The sequence below is a fragment of the Entelurus aequoreus genome, linkage group LG05 (assembly GCF_033978785.1).
Source record: "Entelurus aequoreus isolate RoL-2023_Sb linkage group LG05, RoL_Eaeq_v1.1, whole genome shotgun sequence".
Lineage (NCBI taxonomy): Eukaryota > Metazoa > Chordata > Actinopteri > Syngnathiformes > Syngnathidae > Entelurus > Entelurus aequoreus.
In genome coordinates, this window is record NC_084735.1 from 60,419,543 (window position 1) to 60,443,613 (window position 24,071).

The following is a 24,071-nucleotide window of genomic DNA, read 5'->3' on the forward strand; positions in this document are numbered from 1 at the left end:
CTGACTACCAGAAACATTTTTTAAAGGCGACACCACCAAGACCAGCACAGATATGACAGTTTCATTTATACTTCCATTAATTACCGTCACCAGGAGGTTAGGTATTTGCTGTTTTTTTGTCCCCTCATTTTGTTAGTGAAGTGAATTAATTAATTCATATTATGTTTAGCATATGGTGAATGTTTATATTCACCTTGGAGAAAGCAAACCTCCAAGTTTAATAAAATAGTGTTATTTCAGTTTGAGCACATAATTAGATAAGGCAGGTCCCTTAGTTTGATATTCACAGGTGCAATGGATGTCTTCTTGTAGGAAAATAGGCTCTAATTGGGACTTCGGAATGCAAAAGTGATAACCATATCCTTGAGAAAAGACTACCTGCTAGCTCAACCTACTGACCTAGTGGTTAGTGTCCGCCCTGGTAGGTTGTGAGTTCAAAAAATGTTTGTTCAGCAAAGTGCCTCCGACGTCTCTTTTGATCCAGCCACACTGCCGTGTTGCCCTCCTGCCAGGGAGGGGGTGACAAGACCAGAAATACACTTCATATGTTAGCAACATAACTCAAAAACTTATTGGCGGATTTTGATGTAACTTTCAGAAAATGTCAGAAATTAATAAGGAACAAGTAATCCTGAATCAATCAGAATTATTTTCTAGTTATGTATGGTATTTGCCTTTATGGTGTTATATTTATTTTATGAGAACTCTGTGGTTGACAATCCCAAGCATGTTATTGCTTACCAATGAATTATTTACCAAGATTTCCATGTCAACATAATCATATCTGTAACAGATCAATTTATTGGTAACAATAACTGTTTTGGAATAAAATGGAATAAATAACATTCAAACACGATTTTGCTAACAAAGGCGATAAAAAATAAATAACACATCTTATAAACATCTAGTATTCACCAATATCCTATGAATACATAACATTTATGGTATAACTTGATAAATTGAAGCTACTCTATAAATACATCACCAGCATGCACAATACTGTACTATGGAGAATACTGTAGCAGTTGTCATATTACACTGAATAAATTAAATATTGTCATAGGCGAGTGCATCCCTAGACCAAAAGAAACTGCAGATTAGGTCCACAAAGCTGAGATGAGCTTTTCAAGCCTTCTTGAGTGCAATATCAGTGGTTCCAAGGGGAGAGCAAGATTGGAGCCATTTCATGTCCTTATTCACAAATTGTCATTATTCTCTGACTTCTGTGAATGTTTTTCCTCCAAACATGGGGACCGATTAGAGGTCGTTAGTGTCGGTATTGTTGTCACAATGAGGACTAAGGCGTCCAAACACACCTAATGTATTCAGTAAAGCACATCAGCACACAATAGGGACAAGCTGCACTAAGTTTACTACAGGAACCTCTATTTTTAGTTGCAATATGACTGTGTGAATTAGCTGGACCCACACCTGACAAAACGAAACAAAAACATGTTTTCATGTAATTCTCAGTAACAGAGACAACCTCCTTTGTACTGAACAACTTAGTGTGCTGCAAATAAATATGTCACGTCAATACGCATGTAGACAGACTCCCTATGAGTCCCCCTATGTCCTTTCTCACTTTCAAGGTTACTCCAATTCAGTGTTTCTTAATCAATTGTTGAGCCGCCATCGCCCCCAAGAGGGCTGGCAAAAAATGCGATACTCGGTTGCAATTCACAATTGTGGCAGTAGTAACAATATAAAACAAACAGAAGAAGTCTGGAGCTTAAGTCATAGAGAAGTTTCTTTAGTGCAAAAAATATGAATCAAGTGGTGAAGCTGTATTTTCATTTGCACTTTAATTTTATTGATAATTGACAAAACAAATTATTAGTATTTATTATTAATTTAGTTAAAAAATATATTTTAGCACTGTTCAGCACAATGTATTTTTCATCAGTTTTTTGCATCCCTTTTGCAGAATGTTTAATTAGTATTTATTTTTGTAATTAGTCTGACTTAAACCTTGATAATAATATTTGTCATTAACACATGCTTTCATATCATTTGATAAGGTTTGATCTGTTAAACTGTAAGTAGGTTAGACTACTAATTCAATGTTACTAGTGGACCCCGGGCCCCTCTGTAGTGCAAAATTTGGGCCCCAGGGTCAAAAAGGTTAGAACCCCTGCTCTAATTTTCCTGTTGCTCAAACATCAAACTCTATTTGTGGCTGCTTCTTCCATCACAGATGACAATTAGAAATCTCTGCTTCATTTGCGCGACGTGTCTGCCATTGGCGCCGATGACACACTTCTTGCTTCTAAATGCTGTAAAGCGAAGGGGAATTCATTATTTTATTTATTTTCTAAATAACTTAAATTAATTGTTTCTCCTTATTTCACTATGAGTGTGTGGAAAAAGAAAGAACAGCAGCCATGTTAGTACCGTTTGGTAAATTGGCTGCTGATACCATTGGTCTTCACTGTTTCACTGATTAGATTTAACATTTGTGAGTGCAACGGTGACGGTGTTTTGGCAGAATGAGGTCGCAGACCCTTTAGTTGTTGCCCTCGCCTGCCTCGTCGTCTTGTTGGTCGCTCGTCCACAGCGTCAAGTTATCCCGTAACAGCTGCATAATGAGAGTAGAGTCTTTGTAGGAGTCCTCGTTGAGGGTGTCCAGCTCAGCAATGGCGTCATCAAAGGCGGTCTTGGCCAGGTGGCATGCCTGTTCTGGGGCGTTCTGGATCTCATAGTAGAAGACAGAGTAGTTGAGAGCCAAGCCCAGGCGGATGGGGTGCGTGGGCTGCATGTGCTCCTTGCTGATCTCGTGGGCCTCACTGTAAGACTTCTCCGAGGACTCCACGACGGTGGATCGCTTCTCACCTGTGGCCACTTCAGCCAGGTAACGGTAGTAGTCACCCTTCATTTTCAGGTAGAACACTTTGCTCTCTTGTTGCGTCTCGTTGCAGTTCTTGATCAGAAAGTTGTCGAGGAGGTTGAGCACATCCTGGCAGACGGCCTCCAGTTCCTTTTCGATCTTTTCCCGGTATACACGCACCATCTCGATCTTTTTCTCGTTACCGTCGGCCGACGTCTTCTGCTCAATGCTTGAGATGACACGCCAGGAGGAACGCCTCGCCCCCACCACATTTTTGTAGGCTACAGAGAGCAGGTTCCTCTCCTCATTGGATAGTGCTTCATTCAACTCTGTCACCTGAGAAAAAAGAAATATACCAGCATGAATCAGCGTTATTCTTTCAAGAAAAAGGGTTTAAGCTCCAACATTTACATTTTCAGCCACACATGAAAATTCTATGTCAAACACATTTTTCTAAACCAGTACTTTAGTTAAATTTGTCATATTGAACTGACGCTAAAACAATAAAGACAGTGAACATTAATGAATTGACGTTGACAAAAACCAACAAAAATAAAATGTGTTGAAGAGTCTGTAAAAGCATCATCACTTATGTTTGTTCAGACCAGGGTTGTAACGATATGAAAATCTTATATCACGGTTGTTGTACTAAAATGCTCATGGTTGTTATTATTGTCGATTGCGGTATTGTGGAATGTGTTCATAACATATTCATACACACACGGAAATCTTTTAACCAAGTTTTATTTAAAAAATAACTAATACATTGACACCATATACTTTGTCAGAAGAAATATTGAACATTGATCTGGATTCTTAAGAGCCATATTTTAGTTGAAATGTTTATTTTTTTCTATTTTAATTTGCAATAGTTTTTTTTAATTTTGTATTAATGCAAATTAAGTGTTAGCTTTGCTTCACTTACGATTTATGAGTTCACTTTCTGTTGTAGACAGCTTCCATCCATCCATTCATCCATTTTCTACCGCTTGTCCCTCTCAGGGTTGCGGGGGTGGCTGGAGCCTAGCCCAGCTTCATCTTTGTTAATAAAGTTGTATAAAAAAAAAAAAAAAACACTCCATCAGGGTTTTCCCGAGATTGCCAAGATACCTGTGGCGGTGGTTCAGGGCATGGTTACCATGGCCTCATCGTATAATTTGCTATATGATTTCATTTTCATTTTGTGACTTGAATATTAACCAAGTAGTAGTGATATTGTTATTATAAGCGCTAAAGCAGACAAACCATTTATAGTGGCACCATGATCACTTATATCTATCTGTGTGGTGTAAATATTTTATGCTCAGTGATGTTGTTAAGTTTTCAATGCAGTGAATCCCCGGGAAACACAGGTAATGATTTGAGTGGGTCCCTGATCATTTCAAATGGTTCCTGATTAAAAAAAATTAAAATAAAACATTTGATCATATTCTTCTGTTTCTTAAATTGAAGTGTTACACTCTTTTGATGATGTTATAGTAAGATATGGTTATCATTTATACAGGGTTTTTCCTGCGTTCAAAATTGTGTGCTGGCCGCCTCCACCTAATTTTGTGCCGCCCCCAACCAGAGCGATTGATATCGTTCAACACAGCGTAAAGCTCCGGCTGTGTTGATTGAGCGATGGATGTCCCTCTGTGGCAGCTACGTGTTTTAACTGCAGTTGCAGCGTTGCACCACTATAGAGGCGCTATATCGACAGCAGTGCACCGGAAAGACCTAAAGCAACTATCGAAGAAGAAACGGATCGAATCGTGTTGTTTCCCGCTACTTAATAATAATCCATCCATTTTATACCGCTTGTCCCTTTTGGTGTCGCGGGGAGTGCTGGAGCCTATCTCAGCTGCATTCGAATAATAATAATGGATTAAATTGATATAGCGCTTTTCTAGACACTCAAAGCGCTTCACAGAGAAGTGGGAACCCATCTTACCACCATGAGTGGTGGTAAGCTACATGCTGCCCTGGGGTAGACTGACGGAAGCCTGGCTGCCAGTTTGTTGCTTAATGTCAAAGCATTTCTCTAAAAAAACAATTTAAGTACAAGTACAGTAGGTACTTGATGTTTATATATGTAATGCTCAGAAGGGTATTCTAGTAAAATATGCGTGTGTAAATATGCAATGTGTAAATATCTAAATATTACCTTGAAACAACTTTTTGTCAGGCAATATTACAAACCCCGTTTCCATGAGTTGGGAAATTGTGTTGGATGTAAATATAAACGGAATACAATGATTTACAAATCCTTTTCAACCCATATTCAATTGAATGCACTACAAAGACAAGATATTTGATGTTCAAACTTATAAACTTTCTTTTTTTTTGCAAATAATAATTAACTTAGAATTTCATGGCTGCAACATGTGCCAAAGTAGTTGGGAAAGGATGTTCACCACTGTGTTACATGGCCTTTCCTTTTAACAACACTCAGTAAACGTTTGGGAACTGAGGAGACACATTTTTTAAGCTTCTCAGGTGGAATTCTTTCCCATTCTTGCTTGATGTACAGCTTAAGTTGTTCAACAGTCCGGGGGTCTCCGTTGTGGTATTTTAGGCTTCATAATGCGCCACACATTTTCAATGGGAGACGGGTCTGGACTACAGGCCAGTCTAGTACCCGCACTCTTTTACTATGAAGCTACGTTGATGTAACACGTGGCTTGGCATTGTCTTACTGAAATAAGCAGGGGCGTCCATAGTAACGTTGCTTGGATGGCAACATATGTTGCTCCAAAACCTGTATGTACCTTTCAGCATTAATGGCGCCTTCACAGATGTGTAAGTTACCCATGTCTTGGGCACTAATACACCCCCATACCATCACAGATGCTGGCTTTTGAACTTTGCGCCTATAACAATCCGGATGGTTCTTTTCCTCTTTGGTCCGGAGGACACGACGTCCACAGTTTCCAAAAACAATTTGAAATGTGGACTCGTCAGACCACAGAACACTTTTCCACTTTGTATCAGTCCATCTTAGATGAGCTCAGGCACAGCGAAGCCGACAGTGTTTCTTGGTGTTGTTGATAAACGGTTTTCACCTTGCATAGGAGAGTTTTAACTTGCACTTACAGATGTAGCGACCAACTGTAGTTACTGACAGTGGGTTTCTGAAGTGTTCCTGAGCCCATGTGGTGATATCCTTTACACACCGATGTCGCTTGTTGATGCAGTACAGCCTGAGGGATCGAAGGTCACGGGCTTAGCTGCTTACGTGCAGTGATTTCTCCAGATTCTCTGAACCCTTTGATGATATTACGGACCGTAGATGGTGAAATCTCTAAATTCCTTGCAATAGCTGGTTGAGAAAGGTTTTTCTTAAAGTGTTCAACAGTTTGCTCATGCTTTTGTTGACAAAGTGGTGACCCTCGCCCCATCCTTGTTTGTGAATGACTGAGCATTTCATGGAATCTAGTTTTATACCCAATCATGGCACCCACCTGTTCCCAATTTGCCTGTTCACCTGTGGGATGTTCCAAATAAGTGTTTGATGAGCATTCCTCAACTTTATCAGTATTTATTGCCACCTTTCCCAACTTCTTTGTCACGTGTTGCTGGCATGAAATTCTAAAGTGAATGATTATTTGCAAAAAAAAAATGTTTATCAGTTTGAACATCAAATATGTTGTCTTTGTAGCATATTCAACTGAATGTGGGTTTAAAATGATTTGCAAATCAGTGTATTCCGTTTATATTTACATCTAACACAATTTCCCAACTCATATGGAAACGGGGTATGTACATTTAATGAACATTTTACATAAATTAATACATCCAAAAACTTTATAAATATTTATTATGTGCACGAAGAAATAACAGTTACAATTGCATGTATCTTCCAAACAAGAAAGAGGTTTTATCACATCAACATCGGACTAACAAGTCCTTTAAATCTCATTAATACCACAAAAAAGGCAAACTGTCATTTTTCAGACACGATAACGGCTTAAATAATGTCAAACACGTAGCGTTACAATAACCACGAAGATAAAGTGTTTGTCTTACACCTAGTAATCCGCTGTGGACAGACGAGGCCAAGCAATGCAGGTTTAGCAAGCGTCTGAGCGTAGCAAAATGGTAACCGCATTTTGAAGTATTTTTCATAAGCATTTTATTTTATTTTATTTAAATTCCAGTTTCACACCCTATGCGCATGGACAATAATAATATATTGCGTACACAAGATTAACTAAGTGAATCTGTAAGGCTTGAGTTATTATACTGTGCATCCGGAAAGTATTCACAACGCTTCACTTTTTCCACATTTTGTTATGTTACAGCCTTATTCCAAAATGGAATAAAATGTGTTCTCATGAATACAATGTGATTTTTGCAATTTTATTTAAAATAAAGGTCTAAAAAAAACATGTATTCACAGCCTTATTAGCTCAGTACTTTGTTGATGCACCTCTGACAGCAATTACAGCCTCAAGTCTTTTTGAATACGATGCTACAAGTTTGGGACGCCTATGTTTGGCCAGTTTCACCCACTCCTCTTTGCCGCATAATAATAATGCTAAATAGTTAAAATGTTTACATGAATTGTCATTATCTCGTGAATTACAACTGTAGTAGCATCCGGTGTTCTGACATTGTGCACTGGCCGTAAAAATAGCCAGTTAAAAAGGTTCCGTTTGTCAATGGTCACACTATACCTTCAATCAAAACTATTAGAGGGGAACTTTAAGGGGACATTAAGCCCTCTAAATAAACACTCGATTCTGAATTAGTTGATCAATAAAAGATACCCAGAAGTCTTTTTTAAGATTGTATCTCTTTTAAAACATGCTGTAAAAAGCATATCCTCAGAAAATATGCCTTATATAGCCACAGACTGTAGGATACATTTTTTAATCAGGATACAATTTTTTTTAAATAGTTTAAAGGTTTTATGGGATAATAAATGAACATCATACTAGAAATGCAAATGATGCATGTGTTTGGAAAAGGATAATTGAATTATACATTTTAGAAAATGACATGTCCTGGAATGATATTTGGAAAAATGCCAATAAGCCTTTTACTGTAGATCCATTAAAAATAATCTGAGTTATTTTCACATCATGAATAGATTGTATTTTACACCTTCACAGTTGTTTAAAATGAGTACATTTGATAGCAAGTTACGTATAAAGTGTCAGGCAGCTAAAGGAACTATAATTAATTTACTTTGGGAATGTCAGAGAATAAGTAGTGGTCTGTTGTGACAATTGCCTTGTTTGTCCATCCTAGGCCACCGTAGGTCAAATGAGGTGCCTGGGTCACAAGACTTGCTAATGTTAGCCAAGTTAGCTCATGTGAGGTGAACTGGAGACAAATTAAATAAAGAAGAGTTGTGCATACAACAAGCTCAGCTTCCTCATTAACCTGACATGGTGTCAGAGTTAAGGACTACGCGACTACAGTGACCAAATAATGGCAACGTTTGGGCGCCTAGAGCCGTTTGATTTTGCCGTCCAGCAATGTCCGCTATGGAGGCAGCACTTTTCTCACTTTCGAACCTTAAAAGACCTCTTGTATCTAGTTTTAAAGCCAGAGCCCAAAAATTAAGTACACAGACCAACGTAACAATTTATTGATGACTGCAACGTTATTACGTTCATTTTCATTTATTGTTTGATTTATCAACGTATTGGCCAAGTCCTACAATTGAATTACATTTTTTAATGCCTCTGGACATTGCATTTAATGCTTTTTAATTCCATTTAAGGGCTTAATTTTCGCAAAATGCATTTAATAACTTTTAATGTTTTTTAATGCCCCACAGAAACCCAGTAATACTTGATAATGATACTTAAGATACTAAGAAATGCAGTTTATTTGACGTAATTGAGGTGATTACTATTAGGTTAGGGGAGCGGCTCCACACCGTGTATGAAGATACCTAAATAGCTGTTAGCTTGTCAGCCGGGGGACTAAAATTAAATAAGCCAGAGATGATCAGCATTGAAAGACATTAATCGGCAATAGCATTCACCTACTTTTTGAAGAAAATCGTGCGATAGTGCCCATCCATCCATTTTCTACCGCTTGTCCCTTTTGGGGCCGCGGGGCGTGCTGGAGCCTATCTCAGCTGCATTCGGGCGGATAATATTTGATTATTGTTTTTAATATTGTTTTTAATACTGTTTTTTAATATTGTTGTGCAGCACTTAGGAAACATTTTTTGTTTAAATGTGCTGTATAAATAAAGTGGATTGGATTGGATTGATTGGAAGGCGGGGTACACCCTGGACAAGTCGCCACCTCATCGCAGGGCCAACGCAGACAGACAGACAACATTCACACTCACATTCACACACTATGGCCAAATTAGTGTTGCCAATCAACCTATCGCCAGGTGCATGTTTTTGGAGGTGGGAGGAAGCCGGAGTACCCGGAGGGAACCCACGCAGTCACGGGGAGAACATGCAAACTCCACACAGAAAGATCCCAAGCCCGGGATTGAACTCAGGACTACTCAGGACCTTCGTATTGTGAGGCACATGCACTAACCCCTGTACCACCGTGCTGCCCCGTGCGATAGTGATCGGTGGCCAATTGATCGGCTCATCCTTACTAAGTGGTAATTCAGCAAAAACACAAATCCATGCTTCACTGGTGGGCCTGTGTGGCATTTTATGGACTAAGGCTCAATCCGAATTATTGTTTGTGATCATGGGAAAAATTTGCATCAAATCAAAACCACACAAACATAAAAACTACCACCAGCAGATTGTTACAGTATGAATGGACTTCCATCCATCCATCCATCTTCTTCCGCTTATCCGAGGTCGGGTCGCGGGGGCACAGCCTAAGCAGGGAAGCCCAGACTTCCCTCTCCCCAGCCACTTCGTCCAGCTCTTCCCCGGGGGATCCCGAGGCGTTCCCAGGCCAGCCGGGAGACATAGTCTTCCCAACGTGTCCTGGGTCTTCCCCGTGGCCTCCTACCGGTCGGACGTGCCCTAAACACCTCCCTAGGGAAGCGTTCGGGTGGCATCCTGACCAGATGCCCGAACCACCTCATCTGGCTCCTCTCGATGTGGAGGAGCAGCGGCTTTACTTTGAGCTCCCCCCGGATGGCAGAGCTTCTCACCTTATCTCTAAGGGAGAGCCCCGCCACCCGGCGGAGGAAACTCATTTCGGCCGCTTGTACCCGTGATCTTGTCCTTTCGGTCATAACCCAAAGCTCATGACCATAGGTGAGGATGGGAACGTAGATCGACCGGTTAAATTGAGAGCTTTGCCTTCCGGCTCAGCTCCTTCTTCACCACAATGAATGAATGGATTTGTGAAGTTTATTCTTTGCCCACTATTAACTTGTGATGCACCGAAAACTTAGGCCACCGAAAAAAGGCTTTGTTCACTGAAAACAGCGCTGCGTAAACTGGATGTAAACAAGACGCACACGATTGTTTTGAGCCTCGTCAGCATGTTTGCAATGTGAACAGTGGTGGCTTTAAGGAGAGAAAGTCCAACTAGAGCAGGAGCAGTGTGAAGCAAGTGTGACGTTATGCGTCACACTTGTACTGCAGCTCACTTTTCGTCAGGGACATGGAGGGAAACACAAGTAACACCAGAAAAAGATGCTCGGTTTGTTGCTAGTCGTTTTTTTATCAAAAAAAGTCATTAAAATTCTTTAGACACTTGAACATTTCTCAACAAAGTGATTGTAAAATAAGCAGCAACAATTGAAAAAAATGGCAAAACGATATAGAAATATATGTTGATACTACTTGATAATAGATTTGTTTTTAAATGTGTGTTTTAATTTTTTAAGCTTTTTAAAAAAAGATTATATCATCATAGCAAATTATGCTATGGCGTCATGGTGAACGCACTCCCACCACGACCCTATTAACGCCCCCACCACCAGCACAGGTATCTTGGCAATCTAAAGGAACCCTGTGTAACGTATAGACTTTTCTCAAACCTGTATCATGTTACATTACTGATGAGGCAGAAAACAAAGAACGCAGTATTCAGAAGCAATAACCTACGGTAGCTTGAACCACATCGCAGGCTTATGAGCGGTGAAAACATACAATACATAATTTAAAACTTAGCTTAGTTGGCTGTGCTGTTAATTATGTCTGCATTGATAAAACAAATAATATAGTTACAGCTATTTTAGCAAAGTATACTGGAACGTGATCGTTTTAACAAGCAATAAAAAATGCAACAAACAATTAAGAAATGGTGGACTTGAGTGGAGTCACAACAGATAAACAGCTGAACAAAACCACTGGTTATCATGAAAATCAATAATTAAGCATATTACTTACATATGTTTGGCTTCTCTTTGTTTGTTTTATGTCATTGTTTTAGCAAGCACAGTGTAATGTTAGAAATGTTTCCTTCTCCTCGATATCCAAGGGAGGTTCACAAGCTCATTTTATTTAGAGAGCTCTGCGACCCTCCCACTTGGCCCTTCCCCTTTACCTGACGGAGAATTCGCAAACCACTACATTGATGTGAGCGTGCAAAACAAAGGGAAAAGGGCTAAAACAAGGAGGAAGAGATAGTATTTGGATTGAGCCTTAAATTTTGGGGGGGAATTTTGCCTATCGTTCATAATTATTATATAAGACAAGAAGACAGAATCTGTATTTTGTTAATGCATTCTAACTCGTACATAAAAGTCCGCTCATAATGGAGTCAATTGGAGCTCCTCTATTCCGCCCATAAAGCCTTCTAAATAACCATACAAAAACCGCCAGCAATACTCCATTTACGTTTTGTGACTTGAATACAAACCAAGTATTAGTGATAATTTTATTTTAAGCGCTAACACAGACAAATTATCTATAGCGGCGCCGTAAACACAGGGCTAATTAGCTTATGTGGCTATGTTGACATCATCGGCTGGTGAACTGCTTCTTCGCCTTGTTGCTTGTGAAAGTTTATTCTAGAACATAAATAATGTCTCTCACCTTGATAGTAGGATGAGAACATAATCCGCCAAATTGGTCAACTTTGGCATCCAATTTAGACCAGGACATGGCGAGAAAGACACAAAAAGCCTTTTTTTTCTTGGCGAGGATTATGATTATTTCTTCATCTGAATGGGAATATAGGTATAAACAACCTATCAGTCAGGATCTTAGTGACAGCAGACATTGTAGAGTAAGTGATGTTTTAGTATGTTTGTTGGCTCTCATGCAGTGAGTAATAATCAGTGATGTTGTCAAAGGTAAGAGCGATGGTTGTGATGCGTTTTTTAAATTAAATGTCCCACTGCATGCTTAAAATGATCAAAATACATACATATTACATGTTATTATGAATGTGTCTGTTACTACATTACATATATACTTACAGAATGTACAAAACCCAAACCAGTGAAGTAGGCACGTTGTGTAAATCGTAAATAAAAACAGAATACAATGATTTGCAAATCCTTTGAATAATCATCTGAATAGACTGCAAAGACAAGGTATTTAATGTTCGAACTGAAAAACGTGTTTTTTTCTTTCAAATAATCATTAACTTAGAATTTAATGGCAGCAACTTAGAATTGAATGGCAGCAACACATTGCAAACAAAGTTGGCACGGGTATTTTTACCACTGTGTTACATGGCCTTTCCTTTTAACAACACACAGTAAACGTTTGGGAACTGAGGAGACAAATTTTTGAAGCTTTTCAGATGGAATTCTTTCCCATTCTTGCTTGATGTACAGCTTAAGTTGTTCAACAGTCTCCGTTGTCGTATTTTAGGCTTCGTATTGCGCCACACAATTTCAAATGGGAGACAGGTCTGGACTACAGGTAGGCCAGTCTAGTACCCGCACTCTTTTACTATGAAGCCACGCTATTGTTACATGTGGCTTGGCATTGTCTTGCTGAAATAAGCAGGGGCGTCTATGATAGCGTTGCTTGGATGGCAACAAATGTTGCTCCAAAACCTGCATGTAACTTTCAGCAATAATGGTGCCTTCACAGATGTGTAAGTTACCCATGCCTTGGGCACTAATACACCCCTATACCATCACAGATGCTGGCTTTTGAACTTTGTGCCTATAACAATCCGGATGGTTCTTTTCCTCTTTGTTCCGCAACACGACGCCCACAGTTTCCAAAAACCATTTCAAATGTGGACTCGTCAGACCACAGAACACTTTTACACTTTGCATCAGTCCATCTTAGATGAGATCGGGCCCAGCGAAGCCGGTGGCGTTTCTGGGTGTTGTTGATAAATGGCTTTGGCTTTGCATAGTAGAGTTTTAACTTGGACTTACAGATGTAGCGACAAACTGTAGTTAGTGGTTTTCTGAAGTGTTCCTGAGCCCATGTGGTGATATCCTTTACACACTGATGTCGATTTTTGATGCAGTACCGCCTGAGGGATCGAAGGTCACGGGCATTCAATGTTGGTTTTCAGCCTTGCTGCTTACGTGCAGTGATTTCTCCAGATTCTCTGAACCTTTTGATGACATTACGGACCGTAGATGGTGAGATCCCTAAATCCCTTGCAATAGCTGGTTGAGAAATGTTGTTCTTAAACAATTTGATCAGGCATTTGTTCACAAAGTGGTGACCCATCCTTGTTTGTGAATGACTGAGCATTTCATGGAAGCTACTTTTATACCCAATCATGGCACCCACCTGTTACGAATTAGCCTGTTCACCTGTGGGATTTTCCGAATAAGTGTTTGATGAGCATTCCCTTAACTTTCTCAGTCTTTTTTGCCACTTGTGCCAGCTTTTTTGAAACATGTTGCAGGCATCAAATTCCAAACGAGCTAATATTTGCAAAAAATAACAAAGTCTTCCAGTTCGAACATTAAGTATCTTGTCTTTGCAGTCTATTCAATTGAATATAGGTTGAAAAGGATTTGCAATTGATTGTATTCTGTTTTTATTTATGATTTACACAACGTGCCAGTCATAGGCGCCGATCCCGTGGGTGCTTCGGGGCACTGCAAAGCACCCACTCAATCTTTAAAATAATTTTTGAAAAATCGTTCTTGTTGTAGTTAATTCTGTGGTGAGTTTGGTCCATTTTACAAAATAATAAAGCCACAAATCAGATGGGATATTGACTTCGCTGAACGTCTATTTTTTTTTTTTTATACACACACTGAGCACTCACTGTATGTAGATCGGCGCCTATGGTGCCAACCTCACTGGTTTTAGGTTTTGTATATAAAACCTAATGGAGGTGTTTACATTTTTTTTAAGGGCTTTATTGGCAGAAAAGAGTGACTCCCATAGCCTCCACTGTAAGCAGACTTTTACTGGCCTTACTAGTTAGTTACTAGTTAGAGTGCATAAAAAAAGAAAAACATGTTCCTGTCTTACATAATGATTGTGAATGATACGCAAAATTCCCCCAAAAAAGGTGCGTTCTCCTTGGATGCTGCTGCTCTGCAGCATCATTTAGACGCAGTGCCTTCCATCATGGAACAGGCTGCTTAAATAGCTAAACGGACCATTTGCTGCACTAAAGAAAGTTGCTGTCCACAGGCAACCACTTTTAAAAATGCGTATGTAACTCTACGGCATCTGCGCCAACTTTCAGCCCACATTGCTCTGCCTAATGCGTCAAACACGTCTTTTGAGCGCGCGTGCGCACGCGTGTAGTTGCAGAAAAAAGTGCTAACTCACAGTCAATCAATGCTAACTCGTTATCATTGACCACAATCTGGCACCGAAACTCTGTTACTACTCTCCTTGTGGTGTTCGATGAGCGGCCATGTTATAGTAATACATTAGACGCACATTTATTTAATTAATGTTGGTGCTGGAGCTGCACTCGGGCGGAAGGCAATTAAGTCGCCACCTCACCGCATTGCCAACACAGACAGACAACATTCACACACTAGGGCCAATTTAATGTTGCCAATCAGCCTAGAACTCGATGGATGGATGGAGCCGCGTTCACTAGCACCGACACACGCCATAAAAAAGGATCTACGAAGGCACCGCCCAGAAGGACCAAGCGGTCCGCATTCTCACGACTATCACATCTTTTATCTTAAAAATGACTGATTGGAGCCCAAGTTACATTTATTACCTTATATGTTTAAAATGTATGCTATACGATCTAAATTGGAACAGGCTGCATTGGCCTTAACGCCGCTGTAGATGGGATCGACGTCCAACAGTAAGATATGACATCATTGTACGTCACTCACTGGTTTGTCGTCATTAAAAATGACTTTAATCATAACTTTAATACACCAAAATGTATTTGGGTTATTGTGTGAGGGTACAGTCGGGAGAAATACATTTCGTAAACCCACCCAGCTTGTTCATCCTCATAGCGTCACAAATAAATGCACTCGCGTAAGAGGAGCCTATTTATTCACAATAATAAAGAAAATAGATACATTATCGTTTCTAAGACTACTTACCGACTTCATGGCTGCTGCCATGTCATCATATCTCTCAGCCTGCTCCGCCAGCCTGGCCTTCTGCAAATGTTGCTCACGGTCCACCATGTTGGATATGTAATGTTATAATTCTAGAATATTTAAATATACCGAGAGGGACAAGCAGTGGGAAATGGATGGATGGATATTCGAGTATTATCGGAGAGCAACCGTCCTCTTGCCGCACGTCGTGCCTGCTGTGTGCGTGCCGTGTGGAGCCACCCTCCCCTTTCCTGTTTGTCACCAACCAAGTAGGCGTGTCCTGGTGCAGTGACGTAACGACCCTGGCTGTTACCTACGTTAGAGCTCCGGGTGGGCAACACACCCGGCTGCAGAAAAATATTTAGGGAGGGCATTACATTTTTTCAGGGGAACCCTGCCAAAAATGTATTCCCGCCACATGGAGCCCCACACGCTTGTTTAAGGTGCAATGCTGGGGCTTTGTCTGATTTTGTAAATTGGATTTGTGTATGTTTTGTAACTGGATTTGTGTATGTTTTGTAACTGGATATTATTATTTTACTTTGAACTTTTGAAAAGGACCCCAGTAAGACTAGCCTGGCGTTTGTGCATCGGCTAATGGGGATCCTCAATAAACAATAAACAATACTTCATGTCAGACGGACTATTTATATTTATGGTTATTGTAAAGATATGTGTAAATTATTTAAGCCTCTATCGCGTCCAAAAATGAAAGAGTTGGCCATTTCTATGGTATTAATTGTAAAGGACTGTTGTAGATCCGATGTTGAGGTGTTAAAACATGTTTCTTGTTTAAAACCGACATACAATGTTAACTGTTCTTTGTTCTTGCACATAATAAATATCAATCAAGTGTTTGGATGTATTCATTAAATTAATGTATTCTTTGTTGCTAAAAAGGAATTCAAGGTAATATTTTGATAGTGACACATCTCATCTATGCATACATTACTAGAATAACCTTAGGAGATGCACAGATGAAATGTGTCAATATCAACATATTATTTTGAATCACTAAGATGACATTTGGGATTGATTTCAGCTTTTTAAAGGGTACTTCTGCATGTAAACAGTACAGCATGTACTTTATTATCATATATGGGCAGTTTCAAGAGCCCAAGGGTTTAGAGGCCGGACATCAAAATGTGGATGTTTCTTTAGAAAGTGCATATGCAGGTTATATTCCTTTGAGACTGCTGTGGGGAGGCGGGGCCGGCAGACCGATAGCAAGGCGTGCCACACGGGGCCCGCTCCAAGATGGCAGCGAGGAGGCGTGGCCGGCGGACCCGCGTCCAAATGGACTGCAGGTGCGTGGATCGGACAGCTGGGCACAATCAATTAATCCCCTGTCAGTGTTTAAAAGGACGGCAGCTGAGAACGACGGGGCAGAGAGAGGGGGAGAGCGGCAGCGGCAGCGGCAGCGGCAGCGGCAGCGGCAGCGGCAGCGGCAGCGGCAGCGGCAGCGGCAGCGGCAGCGGCAGCGGCAGCGGCAGCGGCAGCGGCAGCGGCAGCGGCAGCGGCAGCGGCAGCGGCAGCGGCAGCGGCAGCGGCAGCGGCAGCGGCAGCGGCAGCGGCAGCGGCAGCGGCAGCGCGGAGGAGCGAGAGAGAAGCCGGAGCCGGGAGGAGGCGGATGCTGAGCGCAAGAGAAAGAGAGCGCGAGGAAGACTGCGACACACGCAGCTGGAAAGCAGGCGGCGGAGCGAGCAGCAGGTGGAGCCGGAGCTGAAAAGCGCCCGGCGAAAGAAGACTGAGTATTATTTGCAAAAATAAAACAAAGTCCCAACCCTGCTCAACCATGTCCTTCCTTAATGGTACTGCGAACCCGGACGACGGTCAGAGTCGTTCACAACTGCGTTTATTATTTACAAAGTAGACACATCAGCTTTCGGACTGCACTGTCAATAAATTCATTATTCTGCTCTCGTTAATTGCTTCCAGCGTGTGCAGCATGAAGAAACAGAAGCTAAGTTTTGTTGATTAATGTTCCTTCTTTTGAATGATTTTCTTCCTCAGTTTTCTTCATTCATATGTCTTCCTTTATTTAGGTGTGTAAGACTGAAAATATAAACATTAGATAATATAACGTCCATTGTGAATTTAAAAAATGTCCATAAAAATGTTCTATTTTAATTTATGTAACATACACAAATAAAATAGAAAGTCTCGTGTTAATACACACAGCAAACATCGCACACATGTGGCGCAACACAAATAAACCTAAGGTGTAGCTTTATCGCCCTCTGCTGGTAAAATTCAGCACTACATGTATTTAACCAGTTTTCATCGACAGAGTTAAACATCCAAAAACAACACAACCACAAATACAAAAGACATCACAAGGTCAGCAATTTCAATACATTCATTCTTTGTTGTCCGGTCGCTGTTTAAAGTCAGATTTTTGTGATTTATTTAGATATTTTTCAGGGTTGATAGTGCCATCTTCTTCTACTCACCCACTGCTGCTTCATTGTGACACATATGCTTTGCTGTTGCCCCCTATGTGGTGGCGGGAGTACTGCATTCATGAGCAAGCCTGTTTTAAATGGCTTCGTCAAGCCTATTCAAAACAGGCTTGATAAAGCCTATATAAACCGCCTATTTAAAAGCTTTGCGGGCCAGTTGTGGCCCGTGGGCTGCCAGTGGTATTGGCCTAGTATAAAGGGTACTTCGACACGTAAACAGGACAGTATTTACTTTATAATCATATATGTAACTCTCTTAAATAAATACATCCAAACATGCACATTTAATGTGCGTGAAAAAAGAGCAGTTATTATTGTATGAAGCTAGACTAAACAAGATAGAGGTTTTAGCACATCAACATCGAATCAGTAGTAGTCCTTTACAATGTCATTAATACCATCGAAATGGCCAACTCTGCCATTTATCAGACATGATAAAGGCTTGAATAATTTGAAACACATCCTTACGATAACTTCAAATATAAGTGTTTGGCTTACTTGTAGTAATCAGTTGTGGACAGACGAAGCCCGAAAAGCGTGACGGCGGGAATCCATTTTTGGCACGGTCCCACATCAGTTTTTGGGGCAAATAATAGATTTGACTTACAGTAGTGTCAATGTCACGATCGATGACTCGCAGAGGTGGGACCAAGTCATTGTTTTGCAAGTCATAAGTAAGTCTCAAGTCTTTGCCCTCAAGTCCAGAGTCAAGTCCAGAGTCAAGACAGGCAAGTCTCGAGTCAAGTCCAAAGTCAAGACTGGAAAGTCTCAAGTCAAGTCCCAAGTCCTGCATTTTGAGTTTCAAGTCCTTTCAAGTCCTTTTAACCACAGACTAATATATTTACACAGATTGTGTATGCTTTTAAAACGCTGTGTTTATTTATTAAAACAAGTGCATTTGAAATTGGAGGGAAAAAAATTGTGCTGACTTTGCACTACATAATAGCACTATTAAAGGCCTACTGAAATTTTTTTTTTTTATTTAAACGGGGAAAGCAGATCCATTCTATGTGTCATACTTGATCATTTCGCGATATTGCCATATTTTTGCTGAAAGGATTTAGTAGAGAACAACGACGATAAAGATCGCAACTTTTGGTATCTGATTAAAAAAAGCCTGGCCCCTACCAGAAGTAGCGTGACGTAGTCAGTTGAAAGGCTCCTCACATTTTCCTATTGTTTTCAATGCAGCTAGAGCGATTCGGACCGAGAAAGCGACGATTACCCCATTAATTTGAGCAAGGATGAAAGATTCGTGGATGAGGGACGTTAGAGTGAATGCAGTGCAAGATCTTTTTTCGCTCTGACCGTAACTTAGGTAAAAGCTGGCTCATTGGATTCCACACTCTCTCCTTTTTCTATTGTGGATCACTAATTTGTATTTTAAACCACCTCGGATACTATATCCTCTTGAAAATGAGAGTCGAGAACGCGAAATGGACATTCACAGTGACTTTTATCTCCACGACAATACATCGACGAAACACGGAGCTAACGTGATAGCATCGTACTTAACTGCATATAGAAACAAAATAAATAAATCCCTGACTGGAAGGATAGACAGAATATCAACAATACTATTAAACCATGTACATGAAAATACACGGTTAATGCTTTCCAGCCTGGCGAAGGTTAACAATGCTGTTGCTAACGACGCCATTGAAGCTAACTTAGCAACCGGACCTCACAGAGCTATGCTAAAAACATTAGCTATCCACCAACGCCAGCCAGCCCTCATCTGCTCATCAACACCCGTGCTCACCTGCGTTCCAGCGATCGACGGTGCGACGAAGGACTTCACCCGATCACAGATGCGTGAATCTAATTTGATTGGATGCTGTACCGACAGCACACACGCTGACAGACACACATGTACGCAATGAAAGATACGGAGCGTTCCTGAATAACTTTTTAATCTTTGGGTTTTGGGGAAAGTAGCAAATCTTGTCAAGTCAAAAGGCTCAAGTCCAAGTGAAGTCACAAGTCATTGATGTTAAAGTCTAAGTTGAGTTGCGACTTCATTTTGTGAAGTCGAGTCTAAAGTCTTCAAATTCATGACTCGAGTCTGACTCGAGTCCAAGTCATGTGACTCGAGTCCACACCTCTGATGACACGCCTGCTGATGGCATCAAAGCAGTTAAAAATGTAATTTGTCCTCTTCACTTTCTCCAAGGTGTACACATATTACGATGTGGGACATGTTGAATCCACACATATTGGTTTTGGAGTTGACTTCCTTATCGCACAAGGAAAAACATACATCTTTCGTACATAATTAACCTCCACCCTCTTGGCTCTCGGTCATAACTAACCCCCACACCTCTTTTAATGTACGCCATTAAAAAGCTGTGATTGGATATATTCCAAACTTGTCCCACAAATCAACAAGACAAAATTAAATATAATTGGATTTTGTTTCGTCTCATATTTATACTTTAACTAACGTCAATTAATTGTGTTATTGTCTTAGTCAACGTGCCTGCAAAAAACCCAGATAAAATAAACACTTTCCAATGGTGGACAATACTGACCTGATTCATCGTACAGTATAAGTCTAGTATTGCAGATCAAAATACTAATATTAGCACTTTATTTTGACAGTATACTTCAAATGTGTTCAGGCTCCTTTAAACGATTTTGTAATTCAGCTTTTTTTTTAAACATGATCAGGATCAGGGCCAGTAACGTGCATTTACTTAAATACATTTTAGTATAAATTGTACTTGCCAGAGTTGACTATATCCCTATAGTTATGTAACTCACATGACTATAGGGATGGTAATTGATAAGATTCTTCCTGTTCCGCTTGTACTTTCAGTTCTGCTTAACAATTTGTTTCTTTAGCTGTTAAAAAGAGAACACAAATGTGGATTACCATCAAATTCGTTTGGTTGATAGGTAACATAACCTGAAAAATCCAACAGTAAGGATCTTAAGAGGCACATACCATTAAAAAAATACTTTTTTTGGAAAAAAAAAAGAGATAAATATTCTTCTGAAGAATTTAACAGAATAAAACATGTGGAAATTACACAAGAATGTAACATTTAGTAACATTTTCAAAACTTTTACAAATCTTTGTCATCTCCCTCCAAAATATATTGGTAATACACAAAAAAATAAAAATATCGTGGTGAGGTTTGTTTAGATTTACAAGGTTAATCTCATATATGACATAGGCTCATAAGACGCAACTCATAGTTTCAAGCGGTCTTTTGATATTTAATGATTATTTCTTACAGTTTATAAAAACCTTCAAATTAAAATCTTAGAAAAGTTTTTTGTTTTTTTTTAAACTGTAAGCCATAATAGTCAAAATTATTTAAAAAAAAAAAAAAAGGCTTGACAAATCTCAAATTAGTTTCACATTTGAAATTGCTGAAATGAATGGACTTTAAGACAATTTTCCAAGGTCCTGATTTATTAAAGGTTTGCGGGTACTAAAACACGTGCAGACTTTCTAGCACATGCAAAGCTGATCTACTAAACATGTGCAAAGTGAATTGCTGTCACGATCGGCTAGCATCGGCAACGCAGAGCAGAAAAATAGATAAGAATAATTACAAAAAGATCACTCAAAAAAGGAGTGAGGAAAAAATAACTAAGTATGCACACTTAAAGTGTGAGGAACAGAAATAGCACACATATAAGGTGTGGAAAAGTAACACTTCATTACAACCGCAACGCCAGGACTGAGCCACAGAGAACAAGAAGTGTGAGTGGGGCAAAATCAGAAGAGAGGTACACAACTGGAAGGGTGAACCATCAAGAACCTAATGGCGCTAAGGGAATGGACTGAAGAGCTTAAGTAGTCAGGAGGAAATGGGTATCTGGTGTGCGCGCAGGTGTCTATGCCCTTCGACCCAAAAACCAGGCGCTGCAACAAAAAGAAAATAGGTGACCGCAGAGCTGCCAAATTATGACAATTGCGTCTGTTAGCACAGTAAGGCGTGCAATCCATTTTATGTCTTTGTCATCATTAGAATGCAAAATATAAATATAATTATTTTGCAGGCACAATGTGGTTTATCAACACTCATCACCGTTTTGCAAGCACTATTTACTGTGTTTTATAGCATGCGTCAGAAGGATGTGCAAACTGACAGTTCCACACACGGCTGCAGGATCACTGCTCGGCGTACTTGCCAACCTTGAGACCTCCAAATTCGGAAGATGGGGGTGGGGGGGTGGGCGGGGGTTGGTGGTAGCGGGGGCGTATATTGTAGCCCGGAAGAATTAGGGCTGCAAGGGATTATGGGTATTTGTTCTGTTGTGTTTATGTTGTGTTACGGTGCGGATGTTCTCCCGAAATGTGTTTGTCATTCTTGTTTGGTGTGGGTTCACAGTGTGGCGCATATTTGTAACAGTGTTAAAGTTGTTTATACGGCTACCCTCAGTGTGACCTGTATGGCTGTTGATCAAGTATGTCTTGCAGTCACTTACGTGTGTCTGTACAAGCATCATACAACGTGTGACTGGACCGGCACGCTATTTGTATGGAGAAAAAGCGGACGCGACTACAGGTTGTAGAGGACGCTAAAGGCAGTGCCATCACGGCACGCCCTCAATATTGTTGTCCGGGTAAAAATCGGGAGAAATTCGGGAGAATGGTTGCCCCGGGAGATTTTCGGGAGGGGCACTGAAATTCGGGAGTCTCCCGGAAAAATCGGGAGGGTTGGCAAGTATGCTGCTCTGGCTGCACAGACAGATGATTGACAGACGAGAATCCTCCGTCCTATGTGTGTTTGTCAACATTTTGGACGGTCAGAAATAAAAACTATTAGACATATTGTCTATTTAACAGTTTTCTTTTAGAATTGTATAGGCATTATGGGGCTGATTAAAATGAATTCCACGATGGAGTTTTGTGCACATACACTGCCTGCCTAATATTGTGGTAGGTGTAGCTTTTAGAATTACCTTTGTTGGGTTACTCCATTTTGATTATTCCATTTTACTAATATGTGCACCCCTTTCACAGTGTGTTTGAGCTTTAAAGCTATGGTTGTAGCCCTGAAGTGCACTGTGTGATTGGTTACCAGTAGTAGCGGTTTCAGGTATGGGGAACATCCATCCATCCATTGTCTACCGCTTGTCCCTTTCGGGTTCGAACATGTCATTTGAATTTTATACATGGTTGCTGCATTCAAGTCCATCTGGCTCATTCAAACTTTTACTACCCCTATAGCTTCCAGTTACCCGGTCAGTCTCTCCAGTCTCCAGTATTAGCTGGCAGGCCTGGTTTTAAAAGGTATTGAACTTTATTTTGATAATGTTTATTTTCAGATTATGTTTTAGTGTACATTATTAATGTATTTGTTGAATTGTATTGCTTTTTACTAATGTCATGATACACAGGGAGGAGTGCAAGATATAGCGCACTATTTATCACTGTTTTTCACACCGTAAACGTGTGCCAATGTAAAGAAAAGTTTTATTTATTTATTCGGGCCACGTGCAATGGTGTGAGGGTTAATGGCGCACAGGCTTAGCCTAAGTCAGATTGATTGCATACTTGATTTATGGTTTGTTTTATTGGAATTAATTATACCCTTACCTATTGTTTGATTATTTGGTTTTACACTATTAGTGTGTGTGCTGTGGACTTGCAGTGGATTGCATGCCTCCTATTGGCCTTATGCCTACTGACTAGGCCGGGGGTCAGCAACCCGTGGCTCTAGAGTAACATGCGGCTCTTTAGCGCCGCCCTAGTAGCTTTCTGGACCTCTTTCAGAGATGTGTGAAAATGGAAAAAGATGAAGAGAAAAATATATGTTATGTTTTAATATATTTTCTGTAGAAGAACAAACATGACACAAACATTCCTAATTGTTAGAAATCCCACTGTTTATGTTATACATGCTTCACTGGTATTTGACAAGCACCATTTTGTCCTACTAATTTCAGCGATCCCTGAACTCATCGTAGTTTGTTTACATGTACAACTTTCTCTGATGCTGCCACATAAATACGTGTTTTATGACAATCCTTTGTCTCATTTTGTCCACCAAACGTTTTATGCTGTGCGTGAATGCACAAAGGTGAGCTTTGTTGATGTTATTGATTTGCTGGAGTGCTTATCAAGCTAATCGATGCTAACACGCTATTTCGGCTAGCTGTATGTACATATTGCATCATTATACCTTGTTTGTAGGTATATTTGAGGTAATTTAATGTATTTTACTTATGTCCTCTGTGTATTTAATTTATATGTGCATGTCTCATAGTTGTTTGTGTGCCATGTTGTTCCAGACCACAGCAAATGTTACCCAGCTCGAAAAGATTGTAATAAATCCATTAGGAAAAGACAACCTGCCGTTTCCTTTAACTTGGACACACACATCTATACCTTTGGCCATTCTGAGCCAGTACTTAGTTATCTCATCCTGTGAGAAGCCTCCATTTTACTAATGATTTCCAATGTTGCAAAAATGTGAAGAAT

At 40.2% G+C, this 24,071-nt stretch overlaps 1 protein-coding gene across 1 annotated transcript; it reads right to left on the reverse strand.

Moving 5' to 3' along the window:
* Positions 1-783: 783 nt before the first annotated feature.
* Positions 784-15,437, reverse strand: LOC133650828 (14-3-3 protein gamma-B-like). Its single transcript, XM_062048506.1, has 2 exons — positions 15,168-15,437; positions 784-3,163 (listed from the first exon to the last, which is right to left on the reverse strand). The coding sequence occupies exons 1-2, from the start codon at positions 15,252-15,254 to the stop codon at positions 2,507-2,509; spliced, it is 744 nt and encodes a 247-aa protein (XP_061904490.1). The 5' UTR covers positions 15,255-15,437; the 3' UTR covers positions 784-2,506.
* Positions 15,438-24,071: the final 8,634 nt, after the last annotated feature.